The sequence below is a fragment of the Arctopsyche grandis genome, chromosome 10 (genome assembly GCF_051622035.1).
Source record: "Arctopsyche grandis isolate Sample6627 chromosome 10, ASM5162203v2, whole genome shotgun sequence".
Taxonomy (NCBI): Eukaryota; Metazoa; Arthropoda; class Insecta; order Trichoptera; family Hydropsychidae; genus Arctopsyche; species Arctopsyche grandis.
In genome coordinates this window covers 3,126,762-3,144,999 of record NC_135364.1, presented here as the reverse complement: position 1 = coordinate 3,144,999, position 18,238 = coordinate 3,126,762, and the positions used below count along the sequence as shown (strand labels likewise).

Below are 18,238 nucleotides of genomic sequence, written 5' to 3'. Positions count from 1 at the left end.
ATTGGTCAAAATAATGTCAAGATACAATGTAAAAGTCTTGAAGACTTTAAAAAACTTCGGGATGGATTGACACCAGACCGACAATTCCATACCTTTTCCAGGAAGGAGGAAAAGGAAATAAAAAGTGTCGTACGTGGCTTGCCGAAATTGCCGGAAGCTGATATTAAAGATGACATCATCAGACAGGGATTCCCTGTAACCAAAGTCATACAGATGAAGACGAAGGAGCCTAGGAGCAACGCCACCGAGCTATACTTGGTGTTCTTCGAGCCATCGGTATCGGCAAAAAAGATTAAAGAAATCCGGTACATCTGTTACACAAAGGTCAGTGTCGTTAAATATACTAGTAAATCACAAAATATTACTCAATGTTTCAGATGCCAAGAATATGGACACGCTGCGAAAAACTGCAATCGGCAGGCCAAGTGCGTCAAATGTGCCGGCACTCACCTCACCGCACAATGCAATCAAGGAATAGTTACCCCTGCTGTCTGCTCAGGCTGTTCAGGATCTCACCCCGCTAACTTCAAAGACTGTCCAAAAAGACAGAGCTATCTGAAAATGTTGGAATCGAGGAAGAATCGAGCATCAATTGTCAAAGCCAACCCTTGGAAACTCCCAGTGGCGCAGCCACAAAATATCCCGGTCGTTAACGATCATAACTTCCCAAAGCTACCGACCATTAAAACTCCTTCACCAAATATCCCAAATATCCCTAAAAAACCCCACCAACCAACCAATCCCAACATTCAACCAACAACAGACCTAACTTCCATGGCGTCTATGACGAAGATGTTGAAGATCCTCCAGGAGATTCGTGCCAAGGCCAGCGGTTGCACCGACAAACTAGAGCTGGCACTCATGCTTGTCGAATATCTCGATGTCTTTGATTAACGGGAGGCGCCTGAACATTCTAGCTTGGAATGCTCGTGGACTTAAGAATAAGATTGACGAACTAGAGTCGGCGATCGGTGAGTACTGTGTTGACATAGTTTTAATCTCCGAGACCTTCTTAAAACCTCATATCCGTATTAACCTACCTAACTTTAACTGCTATCGCGAAGACCGAGAACAGCATGGAGGGGGAGTTGCCATTTTTATAAAATCGTCAATTAAACATTGTCGCGTAATAACTCCGCCACTAAAAAATTTAGAACTAACCGCCATCGAACTAACAATTAACAACACCCGTCACATAGTAGCATCCGCTTACAATCCTCCCCAAAAACGATTATTGGCATCCGATCTTAACAAAATATTTAACATTGGTAGTTCGGTAGTGGTAGCTGGTGACTTTAATGCCAAACATCCGTTATGGAGTTGCGTAAACACTGACCAACAAGGCACAACTCTTTTTAAATACATTCAACTAACAGATACAATATTACTTCATCCGGATACATACACACACTATCCCACAAATAACTCACAACCATCCACACTAGATCTTGTCCTCGTCAAGAACTGCCCAAAAATATCGACACCAAATGCCCTTCAAACCCTGTCGTCTGATCATCTCCCGATAATCTTCTCAATCGACGGGAAACCCGAGGAAATCATCAAGCATAGTTGGGATTACGGGAGAGCTAACTGGCGAGAGTTCAAGTCGTACATAAATGACCAAACCATTCTAACTTCTACCACACTCACAAACAAAACCGAAATCGACAGCTCCATAATACACCTAACGGAATCAATAACTCGATCCAAACACCTTCACATACCTAAGACACAATACATTGAACACAAATTAGAGATAACTGACTTTGTTGCAAATCTAATTAAAAGTAAAAATAAACTCCGTAAAATTTGGCAAACATCAAAAAATCCAGCATTGAAAACATTAATTAATAAGTTCACATATCAAATTAAAATTAGAATCAAAGAAATCAAAAATGAAGCTTGGTCTAAAAAATTAGAAAAATTGAGCTCAGTTGATGGCTCTCTATGGAAATTAGCTAAAGCGATTCGCAGGACAAAAAACTCGATTCCTCCATTAGATGATGCAGGAATCTCAGTGACGCGTGATTGCGACAAAGCAGAACTATTATCAAAATCCTTCCAAAAACATCACACACTCACACAACATTACAATCACATACCAACGCATAATAAAGTCAACCGGTCCATTAAAATCATCACAAAAACTCCCACTAACAGTACTAAAAATATAAAATTGGTGCATCCGTGTGAAATCCAAAATATAATACGTAATTTAAAAAATAAAAAGGCACCTGGGCGAGATTCAATAGATAACATCACAATCAAACAACTTCCATTTAAAGCTTTAGTCTCACTATCTAAAATATTCAACGCATGTTTACTCACCGGGTATTTCCCAAAATACTGGAAAACAGCCAACGTAATTCCCATACTTAAGCCCGATAAAAGCTCAAAAAACCCGGCCAATTATCGACCCATTAGCTTACTTTGCACGCTTTCAAAAATTCTGGAAAAAATAATCTACACACGTTTACTTAAAGTCGTAAATAAGAAATTAATAAATGAACAATTTGGATTTCGCACTGGACATTCCACGACCCAACAACTAACAAGACTAACTGAACACGTGACGAAGAACTTTAATATGAAGAGAAGTACCGGAATGGTATGTCTCGACATAGAAAAGGCCTTCGACACGGTTTGGCACGATGGACTCATTCATAAGCTCCTTATTAACAAAATACCAAACTACCTAATTCTCATCATCAAATCGTACTTAACTCGTAGAAAGCTAGTGGTTAGCGTAAATAATGAATTATCGTCTCCAAAAATAATCGCAGCTGGCGTTCCGCAGGGGAGCTTGCTTGGCCCACTCTTGTTCTCCATATATATAAATGACATACCTATTCCAAAAAACTGTCACATAGCCCTATATGCAGATGATACAGCTTGCTTCACAAGTAGCAAAAAACCAGACACTATTCTTAAAAATCTTGAATTTGCAATTAAAACAATGACTGAACACTTCACTAAGTGGAAAATTCAAATTAATCAAACCAAAACAGACGCCATATTCTTTAGTGTTAGAAAACATAAGCCAAGTTCAGATCTGAAAATCCCCTCTGGAGAAAGTCTGAAATGGCAGTCAGTAATAAAATATTTAGGAGTAACGTTTGATAAAAGAATGAGATGGGCACCTCACATTGAGGCAGCGAAATGCAAGGCGATGCGGGGTATATCCTCAATATATCCAATATTTAATCGCCATAGTTCTTTATCAACGCTAAATAAAATAAAATTATATCGCGCGCTCATATTACCATTATTAACCTATGCTTCACCTGTATGGAATAACGCCTCGAATACTAACCTTTCCAAGCTCCAAGTAATACAAAATAAATCCCTTAAAATAATTTATAATACACCCATATATACTAACCTGAAAAAACTGCATGCTATATATAATATTCCGTTTGTTACAGACATTACTAACAAACTAACCAGTAGATTCTATGAAAGAATCACTAATAACCATACTAACACACTTGTGAAGAGTCTCGGCGATTACAACAAAATGTCTATACCCTTCAGGTATAAACACAGATTACCTAAACACAATCTGCTTTAGGTCATCGACTTTAGATAGTCTTTAATTAATATTATGTATTAGATGTATTATGAACATTTATAAGGATTGTAAATAGGTTTTTGAGCTCTTTTTCCTATTATGCTTCAGATTAACATTAGAATAATATAATACTGTAATTACTAACCAAATTAAATTAAAATTGTAAAATAGAAAATGATCAGTAGATCAGTAGCTATTAAAATAGATATAAGATGTATTGTGAACATAATTTCGTAATAATAAAAAGCATTTAAAAATCAAAAATCAAAAATCCGCCATACTGCTGGTTAGATTTGGGGGTATTTGTGAGTCCAAATCGATCGTTTTTTATCAGAGTTTGCCAATTTTATCTGATCATTGTTGAAACGGTTCCTCAAAATTGGCAAAAAAAATCATCTTTCCGGCTGTCGCAAATGTTCTGTATTTATTGTGTGTATAATTTTTAAGAATTATCTACAAAATCTAAATCCATAGATGTTTCAATGGATTCATTCTGTGATTAATTAATTAATTGTTATTTCATATTCTTCAGTTTCTGGAAATACAGTGATTTATGTGATAATAATGCTTGGGGGTCTTCTTGTCAAGCCTTCCTGGTATATATCTATATTTTATTTTATTTTTTATTTTTTATTGTTACAAATCAATATACACTCGCCATTACAGATTTGCTCCAATGCGACGGGTGTACGTTAACGAAATACAGAATACATAAACAATCAGAAATCAGAAATACAGTAATACATACATATACAATCAGAATATATAGCATATAACAATTAATCAGAAATAACAATCATAGAGACATCTATGGATTATTTTTTGTATACAATTTTTATACATATAATAAATACGAAATTATAGAGATGTCTATAGAGATATCTATAGATTTCAGATTACTGTGTATAATTATTACAAATTATACACAGGCAGATTTTGTGCCAACAGGATTAGATCTAATACCAATTTTCAGGAACCGTTTCAGCAATGATCAGATAAAATTGGCAAACTCTGATATATATTAGTGGCGTGCGCTGAAATTCTCTCTCTTTTTGTCGTACAGCCTTATTTAATGTGCACGAACAGGATACAAGAGGAACAGCCTGTTTCTCTTGTATCCTGCTCATAAGTAAGGCTGTACGACAAAAAGAGAGATAATTTCAGCGCACGCCACTGATATATATATGTATGTATATCAGTGGCGTGCTTGGCTTTCCGCTTTGGCTTTCCTTGGGTATTTATAGAACGACACAATAAAGCTTATAACTTTTATTATGAAGGATGATTCCGAGTGCAGACTGTAGACCATAGATATAGAATAACATAGTAAGTTATTCTATATCTATGCTGCTAAACATTTAACCGTTAACAGTTAATTTTGCTTGTGCAAAGCGGAAAAAAGTATTTTCTCTTTATCTGCTACGTAATCGACTGCGACCTTTTCGAAGTTGTAATCATCGAAAACAATTTTCAAGATTTATAAACCTTAAAACTTCTATTTGTTTATATTACTCGCAAGATGGGCAAGTGCATCATTAAAAATTGTACAATGCATTCAAAAACACACAATAAACAACATGAGATACATTTTTATAAGTAAATTGATCATTTAAGTAACATATGATTCAATTAACATCGTAGTTTGACAGTTTTTAAAAGTGTCATGGCGATCGCCCGCATTCTACATAAAATTTCAGGGGTGGCACCAGAGAAATGTAAAAATTATTTTTAAATAAATGTAAAAACATTTCTCTTGGTGGCGCCGAATACTCAATTATATTAATAACCAATTATTTAAGTTTAATTAATATAAAAATCTTTCATTTTATATTATACATATTTTTGTTGAAACTATACATTACACGTAAATTTAAGAATTCCCAAGGACAGACAAATACAAAAAAGTGGATAAAAATAATCCGCCAACCGAGAAAAGAAACGAATTAGCCACCAACGCCCAACACCACCATGCATATACTCAAATTGTAAATAATTATATATATGTATATCAAAATAAAACTTTAATTTCTGTAGTGAATATGTGATGACCCTGATTATATTCCGTGCGTTTTAGCGTAATTATGGAGACGTACCGCGTATTATTGACACAATTTATTCATACGTAAAGGCACTTCTATTACTATAACATTTCTCTGGCTTCACTGTTTTTATTTGTTATGATAGATTATATAAATGAAAAAGTACTATCCGAATACTTACATGTGTGTATGTATGTGTAGTTATACCAGAGAGACATTTTACATAATCCATTAAATTTCCCTTTCGTCGCAAGAGCGAAGAATTCTTATGTTGAATAAATATTTAATATATAAAATTGTGTATTTTCATTCCGGTGGGTGGGGTTGGGGGGGAACATTTTATTATGTCGTACGTTTCTCATTCCACGCGAATTTCACACGAAAGTTGCACCAAAACATCTGGCTCATACATAAAACATTACGAATTCATTTTTGGCCACGGCACATAATCTCCCCCATTCCAGTCTCCAGCTCAAATTTCAATTTGACTTTTGACTCCTTTATACTCATTACATAGGCGTTTTAGCCGAAGACACCGAAGCCAAATTGGAGAAGCGAACATCTGTACGAATGGGAATTCGAGTCGTCCAAGGAGGCGGAGTCGTCGGACACATCGGCCACGGAACAACTATGGACACTCTGACTACATACACTCAAAGTTCTTTGAATTTGACACCTTCAAGAGACTCCAGATTGCTAAGGTGAATATATTCACTGCTCTATTCTTACAATAGCTGAAATTAAATCAAAGGTCATTGGGCGCAATCCAACCTGGTCGCGGACATGAATGAAAATGAAAGAGTATAAATTCACTTAACATTATATATGGTTATTTTATTTAGAATCCATGGGAGAACAAGGTTTGAAACAAAAATATATTTATTCAAAAAATCGAATACTACTATTAAATATAAGTTGTCGTTCTGTTAAATAGCTACTAAAGCAGCCATACTCAGATTTTTTTTTCTTCCGGGTTTGTTTTGGTTTCTTCTCCACGGGTAGCTACTCTTCGACGCTTACAAAACTTTAGTAAGTAAAGGGTTTTGGCGAGTTGATGTACGTCCCGCGTGATGTTGATGTACGTACCCGGCAGGTATACATTCGCTCCCTCTCTCTCACACGCAGGTATAGGGTCGCGTCTCGCTCTCTCGTTGCAATATTTTTTCGCTCGTTTTTCAATATTCCCACAACCCACAAGAAAGCGACCCTTGCCATGATAAACTAGAGACATTTATCTATATATCCTCACAATTTCATTTCTGTCCGTCGTGGGTTTTTCTCCCATACTATTTGCCCATTGACCTTTCAATGCATTTTCTGTCATATGTAGGCTGTCACCGAAGTCTTTCAAGAATGTCAGCTCACCGTGTAGAAGAGGTAGTCCTCTGTTGCGTCCCCCGGTGTTGCCTGAAGAAACTACAACCTCTGGTGAAGATTCAGTGCAAGAATCATCCCTATCTATTTCTGGTATGTTTTAAATGGGTCTACCTCACGGGCCCGAATGTGAAACGCCCGAAAACGCAAATATCGGAAGGTAAAGATCGAAAATCGAAAGATCTTAAGTCGAAAGATCAAAAAAAAAGGGTGCATGGTAAACGGTACATACCATAGATATATAATACATAGATACGCCCTTACGGACATTTTTGGTCGGAGATGTTATCGCCATTAAGAGGGCTGGACAGCAGCGCCTCGTCCATACAAACGTACTATACTTCTTCCTACCTCAATTATGGCACTAGAGAAATTATTTTTGTATATGCTATGGATATCCACCATTGGGGTGCATCTTAATTATTAATTAATTATTTTTTATAGGAGCTAGGAACCGTCAAACATCTATAAAATCGCCTCTTTTTTACACCCACGAAAAGAGTCTAGCGTGCTTATTTAACGGTCGATTTTAAAAAAAATACGCCAATAGATGCACAGAAAATATCTTTCTCATACCGATGATGAATTTTTTTTTTAAATTGGTCCAGTTTTGGAGGATAAAATAGTAGAATACAAAACCTCGATTTTGTCAATTTAAAACACGTTTTATCTGGTCGAAGCGCAACTGTCGCATTCACTCAATATTTATATTGATATATATATTGTCGCATTCACTCAATATATATATATATATATATATATATATATATATATATATATATATATATATATATATATATATATATATATATATATATATATATATATATATATATATATATATATATATATATATATATATATATATATATATCGAAGAAAGGAACGGTAACAAAATTAAGCTTTCGGGTGTACAGCCCTCTTAAGGGCCGGGCCGCACCGTGCGACTTGCGAGCGACTTGGTAGAGGGCGACCAGACCAATGCATGCAGGTAGATGGGACATGCCACACCCGTCAACTTGTTTGTCGCACACATTTCCATACATTTTTTCGTGTCGCGCAACTAGTCGGCCGACCAAGTTGCACGGTGCGGCCCGTCCCTAACTGTTGCGGGGGGTTTAACTAGCGGGGAAGTGGTGAAAAAAAAAGGAAGGACGCAGCGGTCGGCAGTGGTCAGCAACCAATTTATGTACAGTTTATGTATATGTACATGCACTGAAGTTTTATTTTATTTATAACTTTATTTTATTGGACATTCCGCGTGACAGTAAACCAAACTAATAAAGCCATATTAAGAAAAAAATATTTGGCTATACACACTATATTAAACTACAAATGTATGTTACTATAATAATACCATCATTAACTATTACATTATTTAAACATTAGTAACTTCCACAATCATGCATTTAATAACACCTGTGGCAGAGGTTGTCGAACGCTGTTGCATACCGACCGACGTACAAAAGAGAGAAAGTGTGCATGCGCCATTGTATTTTGCATGCGCCAACAGGGAGACCGGCATAAAGCGTGAAGGCGTATCTATGTATTATACATCTATGGTACATACTCACTTAATTTGCGTGAGCAGGATAAAACAGGAACAAGAGGAACAGGCTTTTCCTCCCGTATTCTGCGCGCGCACATTAATATGGGAGGAAAAGCCTGTTCCTCTTGTTCCTGTTGTATCCTGCTCGCGCAAATTAAGTGAGTTTACCATGCACCCTTTTTTGATCTTTCGACTTAAGATCTTTCGATTTTCGATCTTTGCCTTCCGATATTTGCGTTTTCAGGCGTTTCACATTCGGGCCCGTGACGGAGACCGGTTTTAAATATAATCAAGTTTACACTGTTGTTGTGAAAAAATATCTTTTTGGCATACATTTTATGTGATTATTTGATGTCAAATATTATTTTAGGACAACAATCTGATGAGAAAACAATTCAAACTGTGATCATCCCTCCTGTGCCACATGCTATTGTCAACAAGCCGTTCCTACTCTCGGATGGAAAGTATGAATAAATTTCTGTAATTAAAACTAAGTTTTTCTACGATGAATTAATTAATGAAAGCTACGTATAAAAAAAATAATTTATATTTGGATTTTTGAGTAGGGTTTAATCTATCATACTTCATCACAATCTAAACATACATATAGGTTTATCAATAGATTCATCATAATGTTAAAAAGCTATTACACGTGTATACAGGAGTGTTCAACTTTTTAATGTGATTAAATTATTATGATAATTTCACACGGCTATGCTGAATATTTGTTTGTTCGTCTAAAATTTTCAATTTAAAATCATCTCACGTTACTCTAACTTTAAACTGCAAAGTTTTCTATGCAGTTAAACTTTATATTATATAATATATGAATATGCAGTTTACTGGCGGATCCACAGTGGTGGCACGAGGTGAATGGTCACCACCCTAGAGGACCACATAATATTATAAATATACCTACATAATAATTCAAATTCGCATTCCGAGTAAAAACACAATTCAAACGCGCCTTTTTGGTCCAAAAAGTTATTGAATCGAGGGTTTGAGTAGACCACTCTGCCCTTCAGGTATAATAAAATTTATCATGTGCACAGTCAATGCAGCTGATCCATGATCAGTCTTTTTATCATGTGCATAGTCAATGCAACTTTGATTTCCGAGATAACGTTACATTATTATGCCTGCAAAAACTGGGTTTTTACGTACAACGGTGCCTTTTTTGTCTTATTTTACATTATTTATGTAGGGTTGGAATTGAACGAAAGGCTGATGTATGGGCTATGGCTGAGAAAGGGTATGTTATGACCGATTGTGGATAAAGGATGAAAGAGACAGAGATGTAACGGTTAGTCGCAGTTGGACTTGTGCTCCGAGCGGTTGGTAGCTAAAGTTGATAATTTTCGGTGATACAGTTTGATTGAGTAAAACATTTGGAATAAAATTTTCGCCTGTGGCGCCTTATTTTATATAATACAAAATATAAATTTGAATCTATCAATTTGGACATTTATATGTATATAATAATACTTGTGTCTCTTTACAACCACTTGTTGTTGTATCACATACATATGTTGTATTATATATGAAAATATTACAAAAATGAAAAGTTATAAAAATACTCTTATTTTGTTTGTTTTTTAGAATAAAAAATCATTATTAGCTATTTTAAACAAAAAAACTTGAAAATGATTTCTGGTTATATAAAAAATCACTGGTTATCATATTCCTATTTTAATTTTTTTAATACATGTATATTTATAATACATATTTACATAAGTATCAATATTCCTTCTAATTTTTTAAATCTTATTTAAAGTTTTTGTTTTTATGAATGTAATTAGTGCAAAAAATAATTATCATATGTTTTTTTATATATGTATTTGTATTTTTATAATTTAGTTGAAATATTGCATCACATATTTATGAGAATATTTGTATGTACGTCTTATTATTGAAAAAAAAAAATGTGTGTATTAAAAATTGGAAATGGCCCCCACCCTGCAAATTTCCTGGATCCGCCACTGATGCAGTTGAACTTTATGTAATATATGTATGTAAATATGTGTATATTTTCAGAGTTGCACTAGAAGCTTCTTTAGATAAAGCAAGTTACTCTCACGGTGAACCTGTAAAGGTAACCGTAGCTGTGAACAACAGTTCCCATAAGACCGTCAGAAGAATAAAAGTAATGTTCCAAGAATTTACTCCTACATAAATCGTAATCTTCTTTTGAAAAGATACATTATGATATTTTTTTAATGACTTTTTAGGTATTTGTCGTTCAGCACGTCGACGTATGTATGTTTTCCAATGGCAAATTCAAAAATGTAGTAGCACTAACAACATCCAGAGACGAATGTCCTGTGAGTCCCGGAGGTACTTTAAACTCTTCGTATATTCTACGACCAGCACGCGGTTAGTACAATACATAAATTTTTATTTTAATACGTTTTGCAAACTGTCGTAAATCATACTAGCACTTCGTTTTACAGGCACTACTAAAAATTGGATCGCTCTGGAGGATTCGTATTCGAAAAATGGAGCCAGTCTCGCCTCGACGGTGATTTGCAACTCAAACTCTCAAGAAGATAGGAACGTGTTTGCAATTTACGTGTCGTATTACGTCAAAGTTAAGTTGAGTTTGAGTGCTATGGGAGGTGAGCTTTCGTTGAAGCTTCCCTTCGTGTTGGCCCATTCGTGCCGTGAAGAAGATCTGATATCTCCGAGTGCTAATATCCCCACCGATGATATAGCCGAGTCTGCCGACCTCGTATTGAAGAGTTCCAACGGTAAAAAGTCTGATCTTATCAAGTACGAAAGCAAAGACGTGTCTAGTCCAAAGGACTTGGAAGATTTGAACATGGGTAATGTGCCTTTTAACGATGCGGAAAATGCAGACACGGCCAAAATTATAGTCAATATTGAAGATCATACGACGAAAGATCTCGGAACATGTTCGCTCTCTGACCAAAGAAGGAAAAGCGATACGTCGACTAAAAAAACACACACTGAAGATGATCTGAATCTGATAACAAACTATGAAAGTGACAGTACCTGATCCAGAGAAGACGTTCGAACAGTCAAAGTCGAAATATATGCATCCAATGTCAATGCCAACAACGGCAATAGAAATAAAATCATAAATAAAAAAGAAACTGTATCGAAATGGACGGGAAAAGGAACTGAAATCACAACTGAACCTAAAATATCCAATGAAGATATTGAACAGAATAATTTCACATCGAACATAAGAAAAGTGGTCTGTTGTTTAAATGCCAACAATAGGCGTTGTTCATAATGTTGTAGTACGAGGACAATGAGGTGAATTTATTAATCGCATAAGCAGCACGGTGAATGTTTCATAAAATGTATAATCAATGTACCAATTGACTGTCACAATATTAATAAAAGTGCTTTTAAAATGTAATTGACTGAAATATGGATGTATATAAACCCACTCGTCTATGTCAATTTAGCTATAATCAAATATATTATCTACATTCCAATGTAATCAACTGAAAATTTTGCATACTTACTTTAATCACTCAATTGATTGTTCTATTTTTAATAATTTATTTTGAACAAAAGAAATATTTATATAATAATAGTTATATATTTTTTAAACTAAACAATGTAAATGTTTAAATATTAATGTATTAATAAATGTATAGTATAATCTTTTAACGTTAAAAATATTTTTATGGAAGATTTAAGAAAATTTTACATACCTATTATATTTATGATAAAACGAAATACGCTTCCTGATAGTGTCAACAGAATAAGTATTTTTCTAAAAAAAAAACGAATTGTATACATATCAACGTCTATCAATTTTAGTATAAAATATTAACTCTTCTCTGTAATCCATTTCATACATACATACATATTTAAAATCTTTGAACTATTTATGACTACACCATGTGACTACCTCTTTTACTACCAAGCTTGATATTACATTATATTAATTTCAACATTCTTTGTATAGTTTTCGACACAATCTACATAATATATATTTTAAATTTCAAACTGTGCCTAAATATGTATATAATTTTATTATGAAAACTCCATCATAATCATTTTTGTTAGACTTTTTATGTATGAAACTGGTATTGAAATATGAATAGAATTCTGTGTATAGACATTTGTGAATATATACCTAAATATACGGTCTAATATTTACCCATAATATAAACTAAATAAATTGAATGTCAATATAGCTTCTGTGAAATAACATATTAGTGTGTAGATATTATGTGTATAAACTTGTATGTATGTAAGCACTTGAGACTTCATGTTGACACACTAAATTGTCTCACAAATTTTAAATAAAAATTCCGATTGAAATTGGAAATAAAATATAAAATTTATGACAATTTTGTTTTATTAAAATTAATCTATAAACTAAAATATAAATACAAAAATGTATGTACATACATGATGATATAATTCCAATTATATTTTTCAACTGAAAAATTTTAAGCTTGCTAAAAATTTACATAGATGTCTTTATAAAATTATATACTTTTTGCAGTAATGGTACAAAGTCGGTAAAACAGATCGCTGTAATTCAACTAAGTTTTAACTATAATAAATAGATGTCACTTCAATGGGTGTAATTATAATTTGAAAGATAAAAAGTATTCTCATATCGTGTTACCTCAATTAATTAAATATATATATATAATACATATCTCAGCTTTCAATCAAAATTTTTTCAGTTCTACACGAAACTGAAACACGATCGTCAAAAAAAGAAAAAATACTTTCCACTTTTCATTCCCTCTTCAGAAAAACGATAGAAAGACAATGAAAAATATCCTTATCAAAGGACAAATCATACAAAAAATGTTTGTCGCAGTGAAGTAGTTAGGTTTGAAATTAAAAATAAATTCAAAATGCATTTTTATGCACTTCAATTCATTTAAGTCGTCGTCGACATTAAATGATTATCTATATTATAATATTAGTGTTGTAATCGATGAAATATCATCGCATGGGTGTTGGTATATTAAGTTATTAAATAAAAATAAAATAAAATAAATGTGTCGGCCCTAAGTTCGATCCGCACGCGGTCGATTTTTTTTTCAAATACATTCAAATACAAATACATTAAGATTCAACTGTTGATCTTTGTTTTGCATTCCAGAGTGACCTAAATTTCTCTGTTCATATCGACTCTGTGTGTTCCTCTGCCTCACGAATGCTTGGATTTGTCATTCGTAATTCTCGACACTACCATAATCCCGCTGTTTTGAGATTGCTGTACAATGCTCTAGTTGGGAGTATCTTGAAATACGCCTCTATGATCTGGAATCCTTACACTAAGTCTCTATCTGTGAAGCTTGAACTTGTCCAAAGACGATTTCTCAGACTGCTTTATAAGGAGCAATATGGGATTTACCCATACTTATTTCCTTCAAAATTCGTCATGGGTATGGTCGGCTACACTTCTCTTGACCACAGGAGGAGTGTTGCTCTCATCGAGTTCTTGTTTTCCATATTTAGAGGCTGTATCTCCTGTCCGTCTATCCTGGCTGAGTTGGGCCTTCATGCTCCAGAGAGTGTGATATGTACCCTTTTTCACACTCCTTTGGCTAGAACTGTGGCATTTAGATATTCTCCCATTCCTCGCGGCCTCCGTTTCTTAAATTCACTGGATGGTGCCATTGACATTTGTCACATCTCTCTTCATTCTCTGCACCACTTCCTAAGTTATGGAGGTCGCGACCATTTAGAAAGGTTGAGTTTGTTTTTAATTATGATTTTATTATGATTTCATGTTTTATTTAGTTATCCTTTCCTTATTTAATTTGTATATTTGTATATATAATTTGTTTATTTAACTTGTATTTTTTCCTTTTGTACTTCTTAATCTTTTTAGCACACTCGTCGCTTTGGAGCAATCTGTTAGACGAGTGTGCTTGATTAATTGATTTTGTAAAATAAAATAAAATAAAATAAAAAATATCTCAAACGACACTCTCAATTATGTAGGACACGAACTTTGACTGGAAAGAAGCATTGTACAAATTAAACCATCGACTTTTATTACCACCATGGAAATAAAATCCAACATTTCGAATGCACACAGATGATAATAAACTTTAACAAGTCAGTCTTCTCGTGGCAGACAACAAAAGCTCACGACCCACGTAGCGGGTGGTCGTCCTGGCCGGATCTCAATTTCAACCTCAGTTCAATCTTTTATCCACCCCCTCGCATTAAGACGCAACGTAAATAATTACAACGGTGCCCTCGAAGCCTTTGTGTTGTGTGTAACATTTACAAATCGTAACCCATCCATGAAGAGTTGGATCAAACCGGGTAAACGGTGTCCAGAACTTTCAGGTAGATTCGACATTACCGATCAAATCGACATATCCAATAGAGTGCGCGATTGAGATAGTACGTACGTACACGCATTGTGTACAATCTCATTCACTCGGTATCCGGTGTTCGCGAGCAAATAAACGAAAACCTGTGAAGCCTCGCTCGATCCAGACGTGTAATAATGACGTAAGGAGGTTTATCTCCCGGGACAGGTTCAGAACCAGTTTTGTGTGTGTCCGACGTATTTTTTCCCCTGGGCCCTGACAAAAATTGAGTTGTGCCTTTCGTTTTTTGGGTTCTCCGACCTCCGAGATGCGGCTTTGTAGACACCGCCTCGCTCGTCCCGACGATCGATATCCTGCTGATGATCATCATCACGCTCTTGGTCCTTACAAAGCCCCGCAATTCCGACCTGGGAGTAGCTACTTTAGTTCTGTACAAAAGGTCAGAACAAAGAAAAAGCGGTCGGATAGTTATGAAGTAACAAACTTAATCATAAGCTATTGAGTTTAAAAATATGATCTAATGTAATGGGTGTGAAAAAAATGAATTTAATCGAGCTGAACCCCCATTTTTTAAGGGCGGTTAAAGCGTGCCGATGCTCCGGGCTTTTCTTGTCATAAAGCCGACTAAAGTCTTTGATTTATTCGTTAATGAAATAGATACGATCGGTTGGGAATGTTTTAAAAGTCTAAATACATTGCCCTTGTGTAATATTTCATGAAAGTCGAATTTTATACAGTTTTTCATTGTCGTTTTATAGCACCATTATATTATTATTTAAAACTAATCAATGTTTTAGACAATTTATTTGTTATAAATTAGTCACCGGACCCAGAAGGTGCCGCGTATTGTTCAAAGGTTGTAAATGCATTGTTAAAGGTTTGCCGAACCTTTTTTACAAAGGATTTACAACGATGGAACAATATATAGCACTGTGACTATCCTACCCCTAGTTATAATTTTTGGATAATTTTAAAGTTTATCAGATTAACCTTTGACAGACGGAGCGTCGAAATCGAAGAGTGTCTCTAACCGGGGTCGAGTGAGACCCCATTATTTTTTAATCAAAATACAGCTTTTCTCAATACAAATGGGTTCAATATACATATATACTATCAATCATTTTATACATCAACATAAAAAAAGTTTTAGTCCTATAGCATGTTTTTGACTATTTTTGTATCAAGTATCAACACGCAAACGCACATAGGTAAGGCCAACAGGTGACCGCATGGCTCAATAGCCACGCGCCAAAAGCGATGAAAATAATAGCTTACGAAAATAAAGTTCTCTTTCTCTCGCATTGATTCATCGATCAAAAAGAATATGCAAGCGAACAGTCAAAAACATGACTTATCGCTACCGCCTTTAAATCATACTTTGGAACGTACAAATGTATAAATGTATTTTTTTACGATGTACCCCTTTTCTAAATCATACAAAATCTATTAAAACAAATTTCTTGTAGTTCATTCTAGGAATACAAGAAATATAGGGTGAATAGCTTTGAAAACCACAGTTATTACGAGAAACGTAAAAATTGGGGCACTTGCATACCCCACTTCGGTGAGGGAGGGTTAAAATGGAAATAAGAGGTAATATTTTCATAAATCTTTCCCATTTTTTTTATTTATAGTTCACATCAAACTTTTTATATTAATTAATTTATTCATTTAGAAATGTTAAACGTAAAAAAAGTTTGATCACATTTCTAACAGCTTATCAATTTGGAGACGTATGATTTAATTCAAGTTAGTGTCGAATTAAATAGCTTTTTATGCGGAACATAAACGAAGCGGTTATGCATCGTAAAGAAAGGAATCAAACGTGTTATATTTTAACATCAATAATAAATATATCAGTGACAAATTTACTTTTGTGGAACACAACCTCGTTATATTATAATGTTCTATCCGGTTATAAGCACATAGGAGAGGAAAACCGGACGAAAGTGATGCACTTGATTCAGCTCACGAGACAGTTTCGAGTGCTCATTTTCATTCGATTGAATAAAACTACAATGAAAAGTGGACAAAAAAGTAGATATGACAACTTGAATGAGGTCCACAGCGGGACACCTGAGCCTTTGGAAGAAGCCATGATCCTGAAGACTGATATCAAGTCGTCCGATTGGAGATAAGGCTCCGAAAAGGAGCAGTAGTGGATAGTTACGTCATTTGAAGGATCGAAAGTTGTATTTTGGAGCATAAATGTGAACCTAAATGTGGACATTCACAGAGATTTCTCAGAAAAGTGGCGGTTTCTCAGAGACCAGAAACTCAAAATACTTATCTCGTAAGGTTTATCGCAGCTTTTCTTATTGCAGCAATGGGTGTAGTCGAAAGCTTTAAAAGTGCAATTTATCTATAGACAATTTGGCAGAAAACTGATTATTAGTTATTAGTAACAACTAATAAACAGTCTGTCGTAGCGATTTCTTAGAGACCAGCAATTTGCAGCAACTTGATTTCTTAGAGACCAGCAACTCTACTAACGGATAACCTTTTATTCATCACACGATACAATCCTATTTCAAGGACTCAATATATAGTTTACTAATAGATGGAACTTGGTTTTTTTATGTATATTTATTTATTTATACAGGTTAGCGATTTTTATTTTACTATACACGACATCTATGGTCAAACATTGTACCTTAATATTGCAAGTATTAGTCAAGGCCAATTACAAATATCGATTGACAGTCATAGAGACATCTATGAACAAATTTTTTGTAGCATTTTAAATATCGAAAAATTTTTAGATGCTGTCAACTCAAATTCTGTGAGAAATAGGAAAGGATTGCCAATTTGTTGGAACCGTTTCCAATGAAATCAGATAAATTGGCAAACTGTGGAAGGAAACGATTGACTTTGGAGTCACATATCCAAGGTCTAGTCAGTATTATAACCCATTAGCACACAATTGGAAGCTTTACATGTTAACCATTGATCTATGCCGCTGGTTAAATATGAATATGATCCCAAAATATAAAGTCCAATGCACTCAGAGAAGTATTGAACGCTATATTGTTGGCATAACGATTAACGAGGATATACATGAAGTGGAATACGTGGGTGAGAAGTATGACAAGAGTAGTGGATAGAGTGGAAGAGATTTAAATGGGAATGAGCGGGCTACGTGGCTAAAAGAATGGACGAAAGGTGGACAAAATAAGTGCTAGAATAGTACCCGAGAGATGCAAAAGGATAAAAGGAAGACTGAGGGAAGACGTGTATATGAGATTAAGAAAACATATGGGGTGCAATGGATGTGAGTTACGCAAAGAGACGAGTGGAAGCGTGTTGGAGAGGATTCATCCAGCAGTGGATGGTGAATGGTTGCAAATGCAGATTATGATGATGATGTTTTTCGAAGAAAATGGAATATGTGAGTATGACAAGGGTAGTTAAT

General features: G+C 34.7%; 1 protein-coding gene across 1 annotated transcript in view; it reads left to right on the top strand.

The window, feature by feature from the left end:
• Positions 1-11,620, top strand: part of LOC143918240 (phosrestin-2-like) — a 112,308-nt gene extending 100,688 nt beyond the window's left edge. Inside the window, exons 6-11 of the mRNA XM_077440019.1 lie at positions 6,137-6,311; positions 6,941-7,077; positions 8,904-8,997; positions 10,568-10,676; positions 10,762-10,906; positions 10,984-11,620. Coding sequence (XP_077296145.1) covers positions 6,137-6,311; positions 6,941-7,077; positions 8,904-8,997; positions 10,568-10,676; positions 10,762-10,906; positions 10,984-11,549 — 1,226 coding nt within the window. The 3' untranslated portion in view covers positions 11,550-11,620. The remainder of the gene's footprint in view (positions 1-6,136; positions 6,312-6,940; positions 7,078-8,903; positions 8,998-10,567; positions 10,677-10,761; positions 10,907-10,983) is intronic.
• The last annotated feature ends 6,618 nt before the right edge of the window (positions 11,621-18,238 follow it).